This window comes from Filicampus tigris, chromosome 17 (assembly GCF_054856515.1).
Source record: "Filicampus tigris isolate MCC_2025a chromosome 17, RoL_Ftig_1.0, whole genome shotgun sequence".
NCBI lineage: Eukaryota > Metazoa > Chordata > Actinopteri > Syngnathiformes > Syngnathidae > Filicampus > Filicampus tigris.
This window is the reverse complement of record NC_141233.1, coordinates 8,041,054-8,049,864: the sequence shown is the minus strand read 5'-3', so window position 1 is coordinate 8,049,864 and position 8,811 is coordinate 8,041,054. Positions and strand designations below refer to the sequence as shown.

The window sequence follows — 8,811 nt, the reverse complement described above, 5'->3', positions numbered from 1 at the left end:
GATTACCTTTCAAAGCTTTGCTTGTAGTAGGTAGTTGTCAACTGCGATTAAGTGTGAAGAAAGGCCTTTCTGGGATTAATGCTTTTATGCTTAGTTAGTATGCTTACTCATGAGATGTAGTTGCTGAATAATTTATCATCCTGTGTTAGAATAAAATCGCCACGTCTGATTGTATAAAGTGCAGCACAACAAGGTCTTCTAAAAAGAGGTTCTGACACAAAAGTGACAAAACAAAGAATTGGGATTTGCGCATGACTTTATTTGGATATACAGAATGCTAGCTGCAATATTGTTTTGAAAAAAAAATAAAATTGCTGGATCAGCTACATTCATCTACATCAACGTAAATGCTGGATCTTTATAAAATCTCTAATATTTTGCAGCAAATTACGACTTTGTTAATTATTCCTGGGCTGACATTAAAATAAAGCATAGCAGAACAGAGTCTGTTAAAATGTATTCATTAACCGTCACTGCATATGCTGTGACTACAAAAGACTAGAAAGGTTAAATAAGTCCAATAAATCCTTTCGGTTGTTTTAATATAATGTAATAATGAAGGTACAATTAATATATCCTGGTAAGAAATGTGAGGATCAATTCAAGTCTGCGCCATCAAGCTCCAGTCAGCTTTCAGAGTAGTACTTGAATGTATAGTGCCATCATGTGCCTACATCTGTTCATTGCATGACATTGCATGACATATTTTTCTAAATGATATGAAAGTCCCAAAGGCATATGTTTTTTCACAGTCCAGCCATTCAATCCCAGGAATTTATTTGTGTACCTTTCAAATTTTTACAAATGTTAGGGTAAAAGAGGGTCTAAAAATGTCTGGTACTGAACGAGTTGAACAGTTTTGGGCTAAGGTTTGTGGTCTATTCACAATTTAGACAAATATGTTAGGATTAATTTAAATTGGGCTGAGGCTGTACTGATTTTTAAAAAGTGAGAAATCCCTCATACTGCATGAGTAGGGAAAAAAAAAAACGTGTTGGGTCTCTTACATGTTAAAAGTCCTTTTAGATGTTAAAAATAGGTAGTGTGAGAGACAGGAAGCCCAAGCTGAACCGGAGAAAGGGTGAGGAGAAGTTGCCCAGAGTTGGACCGATATTGTTGACACTCCCGGAAGACGAGGGATCCTTCCTCCTAACGCTCTCAGTAAGAAGAGTGCTTGTCTTCATTACCTGGATGGTGGTGCTTTCAGTAACGCGGAAGTAGTCGGTTATCTTCATAGGTCTTTTTGTCATGATTCTCGTGTTTTGGGTTGAGACTGTGAAAGAGAAACCGGGCGAGGTTTCGTTAGGAACACTGTGAAAACGAATGTGCGGTCTGTGATCTGCAGGAACTGAAGTATCGGGAAGGTTGATGATTGTGGTTGTTGCCTTCATGGAGTCCTGGGAAACACCAGGCTCATATGATAGTTGTGTGCTCACCATCGTGGGAGGTACACTGAGGGAGGTTAAGTTCCACCCCTCCTTTAGCCCTCCACAGATTGGTTGAGGGTGACAGGGGCACCCCAAGACGAGAGCGGGGGTACGCTGCACCCAGGATAGGAGGTGGGTCACGCTAGCCTCCGGGTGACAGGCCCAAGGGTTGTTGCCCAGAGTGAGGACCCGAAGCGACGTTATCTTGTTAAACACCCCGACGGGGAGCTCGGAAAGGCGGTTGGCGTGGAGGTAGAAAAGGGATAAATTGGGTAGGCGGTCCAGTGATCCCGGCAGCACCTTCGCAAGTGAATTGTGGGAGATGTCGATGATCTCCAGGCGTGCGGGCATGTTGGTAGGAAACGTCCGGAGGTGATTGTAGCTCAAGTTGAGCGTACACAGATTGATCAGTGTGTTATTAATGAAAACGGTCCTCTCCAGCCTGTTGTCGGAGAGGTCAAGTACCCTCAGGTTCCACTGGTGGACCGTATCGTTCTTGTCCAATAGGAGGATTCGGTTGGAGGCGGCGTGGAGCTGCCAGAGGGAGCGAGGCAAGCGCCCGGGCAGGCGGCTCAGGCGATTGTGCGAAACATCGAGGACGCGGAGGTGCGTGTGGGAGGCGAAGGCGCCGTCCAGGTTCTGGAGTCGGTTGTGGGACAAGTTGAGGTAGCGCAGGTCGCGGCGGAGGCCGTCGGGCGGCTCTCGCAGGGCCCTCCGCGAGCAGTCCACGTCCCTGTGGCTGCGGCCGCAAGAGCAGGCGGCGGGGCACGCGGCGAGGGCTCGTAACCCCAGCAACAAGACAAGCAGGAGCTCCAGAGGGGCCTCATTAGGGGACACAATCTGCAGTGCACGCCTGCTTCGAGAAAGAGAGGGAGAGCGACGTATTATGGTTTCTCTTACGCAGCATCTTCACCTCGGGAGAGAGCATGCTGTGTAAGTAAGATTGATGCCTGCAGTGTGGACTGTGAATACGGAATATATATACTGTACGTTTACTCCCTGGTAGCAAACTGCTGGTTGGTTCCACTGCTCTTTGCAGCACAGAGGCTGCCCCTCTTAGGCACGTTTTGTTTGCGCACACACATTCTTGCGGCCCACTGCATTGTTTGCAGGTAAACACCGTCACGTTGTGTGTCAATTTGATGCCAAAGGAAATGTTTCTGCCAGGTTACATATACTGTTGCTCTAAGTATGGTAAAGTTCAATTATTTATTTTTGCACAGAACTGCAGTATTCTCATTTATGGGCAATTTTAAGAAAGCTACACATAAGGAAAATTAGATTTGGATGCCATATATGTTTCAGAAAACTATTATATGCTATTGTAGCACCATTTGGCAGGTTTGTAGTTTTCTCTCGTTGTTATTGTCTTAAATCTGTGTATAGTTCTTGAGGTGGTATTTTATACCATTAACCCAGGAGATTACGTGTTTTAAATATGCAGCAATATTGCAAACAAAATTCGCAAAGACTGATACAAGTACCACTAGTGCTCTGTGGGCTCCCTCTAGTGGTATGCGAAAGAATCACTGAATTAAATAGAAGTTAAATTTGCAACATTTAAAATCTGCTAGACAAACAGACGGAATAAAGCTTGAGCCATGCATACTTTTTTTTTTTCTTTTAATCAAGCCGCACATTTTTAAGTATAGTTCGATTGTATTTACCGGTAACAATACAATATACTGTATTTGCATGCCATCTTTCTTAATTGTCTTCAAACACATGTGCAGTACATTTGAACTAAATCATTATTTACAGAACTGTGCTCTATTTTTTTCCTATATTTTAATAAGAGCCATGTTAATGTTCAAAGTTTCATATTGTCCATGTTACAGTGGCTTACAATATTACATACAGTTTTTGATAGAACTAGAAGTATTTTATGTGGTGTAACAAGTTTAAGAATTATTGAAATAAGCAATTGCATTTAAATGAATTGAATGGAAAATTGATTTTTTTTTTATCTTAACAAAAACGTGTTTCAAGTTTCCAGGCTGTTTCGAATGAAACAAAGATTTCAGCTGTTCAATTTGTCAATCTGAGACATAAACAAATGACTCCACAGAATAACTAAAAAAAAAAAAAAGAACTGCAACATCAGCTGTTTTAAAGGCAAAACAAAACTCCTGTTATGTGATCTCAACATACGTTGGAGGAAAAAAAAACCAAGAGTACTTAGTTCACAACTCACCTTCTCATTTTTACTTTTCAGGGCTCCTTTGTGCTGTGCAGACACTCACACTTTGAACCTTGAGACAAGCTGGCTGTAAAAAGAATGTGACACTTGCACACGTCCACATCCAGTGTGTGTTACTGAAGAAGTTTTCAATGGGCCCTTTTTTGTCCTCAAATTGATGTCGCCCGTCTCTGCAGATGGATCCTTTGGGCGGGCCGATCAAGCTGTAGCTGCTTAGTGGTGGGGAGGGTGTTTCCGAGTAGGGGAGAGGAATGGGAGAAAAACGGAATACATAATAGAGGGGCTGGCTCCTCTGAAGGAAACTCCTCATCAGTCCTTGTTCAATCTGGCGGCTTTCACACTTTATTTCTGCATTGAACAACTAATGCTCGTGCCGTGGTTAGATTGAGTGGTCTGCTTATGTTGAAAAGAAATGAGTCTGTTATCACCTAAATCAATATAATACCTTTGGAAAACATCCCTCCGCAGAGGAAAATGAGTAATCATGCTAAATGTAAATAAAGAGGCTTTAGCTGTATTGCAGATGATTCTCATCCACTGCATCTTCCCGTTCGTCAGCAGCAATTTGCACAGCGAGCACCACCGTCGACTGGTTTTGTTCGGTTGAGGCCAATGCGGGGCAACTCGAGGGCTACATTGGTGGGGGTGGGTTGGGGTTGGCTGGGGGCGATATTTAACCCCAAAAATGAAAACTATATTTCAAATACTATTGTGTACATGTGAAACAGATGCAGATTTGATTATAAAGTTATGCCTTTTTAAATAAAATATCAGAATTTAAAAATAATTTCAAAGTGTGACCCTTTTCATCATATTACAAAATGTAAATTAGAAATATTTCATTAAAAATATGACTTTACTGTTATTTGTCCCTTTTTCTCAAATGCTTTTTTTCCTCATAACATTCCAACTCGGGGTATTATTTTTCACTTATTATTCTAATGTGGAATTAAAAGTCAGAAAATAAACTGCTCATGTCAAATTCTTTTGAAATGCTTCTTTCTTACGTACTAACAAATAAGAAACCATCACTTAAAAAAGGTTTGAGCTTCTCGGTGTGACACATCGTGCAAACAAGGCAGACATCAGTCCAATCACTTTTTATAGTGTTTAATTGCAATTCTGTATAACATCACATTACTTTATATGAACAATGGTGAGCCAATAAACACAGAAATAAAAGGCTTGTAATGCATTTGCGATGGTGCTTACAATCTTTATCTGCTTGTCACTAGCAGGTCATTAGTACAATAAGCGTGGGTGTGTAATAAACAAATTGTGCAAAGCTGTGTTATAATGCTGGTGCTACTGTTAGAGCAGAGTTGTCCAAACATTTTTCTTCTGAGGGCCACATACAGAAAAATCAAAGGATGCACCTTCTTCAGCTTCAATTAAATCAAACACATTCCTTCAAGCAAACAGTATTTTTTTTTTTTTTTCAAATTATATTTCTATACAGTATATTCTAGTTATTAAAAAAAACTGCAACATCACAGCTATCTATTAAAGGTGATTAGGCAAATATAGTTTGGCACTTTTCAAGCACTGTAACACACTAGAATAATGAATAAGAAATGAATCTCCTCAACTCACATCGACATAGTCCCTGACATCAAGATACCACAAATTCAGATTTTGTCTAAATTGAACTCATCACAACATAGTTCCTTGACACAAAGATGCCACAAAATAGCGTCAAAGCACTCCCCCCGAAAATGAAACTCATCAACTCAATTCAAAGTAGTTCCATGACACCAAGATACCATAAGATGGCCTTGAAGCACTATTCTAATCTATTCCTTAACTCATTTCAACATAGTTCCTTGACCTCAACATGCCACAAGATGGCGCCAAAGCACTATTTTTGTGCAAATGATCCTCCAACTCATTTCAATATAGATTATTGACCACAACATGCCACAAGATGGCAACAGAGCACTATTTCCTGTGTAAATTATACTCTTTGAAGTCAACTAATTTATTCATCATCAAGATGCCACAACATGGCAGGCCAGAGCACAAAACGGCTGTTTATTTATTTTTGCGAATAAAAGAGCATCGTTTACCCCCAAAATGACAAAATATGTGAATTTGCATACAACAAATATGTGGCAGTTCGTTGTAAATGTCTTGGGCTACAAAAAACAAAACTAAACAAAACGTGGAGCGATTTGGCAAAATTTTGTAAAGATAAAAGTGGGTAACAGGACCGACCACACACAGAATGCTAAACCACATCTTTTTGTTCCTCCGTGCCATCAGGGGAGGGGTCAGCTGAAGCGTTGGCGTCAACATCTTTTTGCTGTGTCAGACAGGATGAATCATCAACTGGGGTGACATCAGCAGCAGCAGCTTCACTTTTAGGAGTCTCTTCAGACTCCTTCCCTTCTCGCTTTTCTCCATTCTCCTGTACCTTCACACCTTCCTCATTGGGGCCACTACGGTCCACTTCCTTCTGTGTTTTGCTCAAGTCAGTCAGTAACATACTGGTCTCTTTGGCTTCCGTCTCCGAGTTACTTTTGTATTTCCCGTCCGATTCCATCCGCTTTGCAGAGTCGCTTCCCAGCATTCTGATGTGTTTGCTCATGTGGCACACTTTGCAGGTCAGCATTAAAGTGGACAGCAGCAGAATGACACAGATTAGGATCAGGCCTCCTGTTAGCATCACGAGCGGGATACATTTAGGACCGTCCAACACGGCCACGGGTGTGGTGGCACTGCTTGGTGTCAAGTCCGGAGAAGGGTTCGGTTTAGTGGGGCTTCTGACGGAAGAGGTGAGTTGAGTAGTGGCACCTGTGGATGATTGACGCGGAGAAATAGCACTGGCCGGTAAAGTTGCTTTTGGTGTTCTTGGGTCAGGAGTCAATTCCAACAAGGCAGGCACACTAGATGAGTTGTTTTGAGCTCCACACAGCAGGGCCCTGAGTATAATTATGCCGTATAACAGGGGATGGATTGTGGGGGCCTTCATGGTTGCTAATGTAGCTGAAAAGAATAAAGGGAACAAGTGAGTCAGCACTGGTCAGCTAAGTAGGTCAGACAAACAAAACAATAAGCAACTTGGGAGTAAGGGTGAGTAAGTAGTAAATAATGAGTATATTAGCATATTTGTAAGAACTATTTATGTAAGTAGATCACTAAAGATGAAGACAATTCAACAATTCATGTAAATGCTATAACAACGAGGAAGTTGAGTAACTAGGTATTCAACTTGGGTGGGTAAGCAATTAGAAAAATGTTGGTAGAAATCTATCTAATAGTGGTCAAGTAATAAGGAATCCACAGAAGTAATTGAATAGGTATGTAAGTAAATCAAATGTATCTAAGTAAATGACTAAGTTGTTATAAGTGGATATAAAATAAGAAGCACATTGAGATATATAGGTGGAGCTATGCAAATAAGAAGGTAGGCAATAAGCCTAACCCCAATATAGATGAGTTCATACTGTAAGTAAGAAAATATGTTCTAAGTAACTAGATAATGTAAGTAAAGTAGGTACACCAAGGAGGAGGCAAATAAATAAGCATGAAATTCACTTTGTATGTATTGATCAGAAACTAGTAGCATCTATGTCTGTAAGTAAGTAGCTTGGTAAGAGGAAATGTAATGTCATTAAGTGATAGGGAACAAAGGTATGGAACAGAAGTTCAGTAGTGAGCCATCTATAACTTACAAATAAGCAGGTAAGAGCGCTGCGTGGGTTATAAAATCAGTAAAGTAGAAGGCCATAAGTAAGTTATGACCAAGTAGATATACACTAACAAACAAAATCGAACATTAAGGAGGACATATGGATAAATAAGCATGAAAGTCACTCTGAATGTAATAACCCTACTTGGTAGGAAGGTACAGCATGAATTCATTCAGTAAGTAATCTATGTATGCAAATAAACAGTTATGCAAGAACTAAAATAAATTTGAAGGTATAGGCATACTACGGATAAAATAAGTAAGCACGGTAAGCTTGTAACAAGAAGTCCCTGTCCCTATAAACTTAGGGCGTGCTGGCTATGTCTGAACCTGGCTGGCTGTCCTGGCATTAAAAGGAATAAAGGACATTTTTGTAAGAAAAAAGAAGTCACTTACATTGGAAGTGATTGATTCCAAGATGCAGATGTTGCTTGACAAAAAGGAGAGGAGTTGAATACGAGCGTGTAAAAGACTCATTTACAGTCAAACAAATCAATGCCGTGTAAAAGCCTTCTCAGGCTCACTTCTCCATTTGAGCTATAAAGAGAAAAGGAAGTGGTTAAGTGGGAACATCTGTGACACACTACAAAATGGCAAGATGCGGTGAAACGATTGGTATATTTTTAAAAGGCATATTATCATGCAGTGGTGGCATTGCGCAAAAGTAATAAATGTTACATACACACGCTTTTAATATATACTGTACGCCAAGACTACTTTTTCTTTGTACTCAGGTCGTACTAACTTGGGTGTGAGCAGACTAAATGCACATTTTGATTTCAGTGATTTTAGAGTGTTGTGTTGTTGACTAAAAGAGGCACTTAACTGGAGCATCACAGGATGGTAAATGAAGACCATGTAAAAGGAACTGAGAACAGGTAACGGTCCCAAGAGTACGGTACAGAAGTGTTTTTCTTTTTTTTTTTTTCTTCTCGTGTCAAGTTATGAAAGCAGGTGTATAATTCACAGTAAAATTTCATTTTTACTCTTGCACTTAGATTTTAGAGTGGAATCAGTACTTCTATAGTGTTTTTCCCCACACAAGTATCTGTATCTTCTATTTAAGTACATACTGTGAGTACTTTTGCCACCTCTACAGCGACATCAATAAATGCAAGGGTATCTGACTTAAATATGGCAAAATACAAAAAGACAATTTGTCATTCGTCGGTCCAGTGGAGAAAGAGGACATTTTGTGTCCGCTCTAAGCGCTCCACTGCAAGGTCATGTGATCCACTAGCACCTTCTTCTGTGCAGAATGGATCAGTATGAGTGTGCAAAAATCCCTCCCTCCCTTCTTATCAGTCAGTTTCTCATTTTACTGACACGTAGCGAGACTCTTGATTGATTCCTCGCCGAAATGACTCTCGAGGCGGCAAGGTGAAACGCAAGGTGTTTTTGTTTTGCTGCTGTTGAGGCTTTAAAGTTTGGTCTAAAACAAGATGAGGACCAGCAAGTAGATTAGGACACCCTGATAAATGCGCTTTACTGGA

General features: G+C 40.5%; 3 protein-coding genes across 4 annotated transcripts in view; all 3 read right to left on the bottom strand.

Moving 5' to 3' along the window:
* Positions 1 to 269: 269 nt before the first annotated feature.
* On the bottom strand, positions 270 to 4,610 carry LOC147133173 (oligodendrocyte-myelin glycoprotein-like). Of its 2 annotated transcripts, XM_086057543.1 has the most exons (3): positions 3,622 to 4,610; positions 1,437 to 2,280; positions 1,096 to 1,273 (listed from the first exon to the last, which is right to left on the bottom strand). In XM_086057543.1, the coding sequence occupies exons 1-3, from the start codon at positions 3,627 to 3,629 to the stop codon at positions 1,247 to 1,249; spliced, it is 879 nt and encodes a 292-aa protein (XP_085913669.1). In that variant the 5' UTR covers positions 3,630 to 4,610; the 3' UTR covers positions 1,096 to 1,246. The 2 variants fall into 2 exon arrangements, with proteins under 2 accessions (XP_085913668.1, XP_085913669.1); XM_086057542.1 differs by having other exon boundaries at positions 270 to 2,280.
* Positions 4,611 to 4,721: 111 nt separating this feature from the next.
* LOC147133172 (uncharacterized) lies at positions 4,722 to 7,853 on the bottom strand. The gene is made up of 2 exons (XM_086057544.1): positions 7,715 to 7,853; positions 4,722 to 6,612 (listed from the first exon to the last, which is right to left on the bottom strand). Exon 2 carries the CDS (start codon positions 6,596 to 6,598, stop codon positions 5,855 to 5,857), a length of 744 nt encoding a protein of 247 aa, XP_085913670.1. The 5' UTR covers positions 6,599 to 6,612; positions 7,715 to 7,853; the 3' UTR covers positions 4,722 to 5,854.
* ksr1a (kinase suppressor of ras 1a) overlaps positions 6,624 to 8,811 on the bottom strand; it is a 29,007-nt gene continuing 26,819 nt past the window's right edge. Inside the window, exon 21 of the mRNA XM_086057539.1 lies at positions 6,624 to 7,855. Coding sequence (XP_085913665.1) covers positions 7,792 to 7,855 — 64 coding nt within the window. The 3' untranslated portion in view covers positions 6,624 to 7,791. The remainder of the gene's footprint in view (positions 7,856 to 8,811) is intronic.

Bases quoted from the DNA above. Each gene is read 5' to 3' on its own strand.
- LOC147133172 (XM_086057544.1), bottom strand. From the start codon at position 6,598: ATGAAGGCCCCCACAATCCATCCCCTGTTATACGGCATAATTATACTC.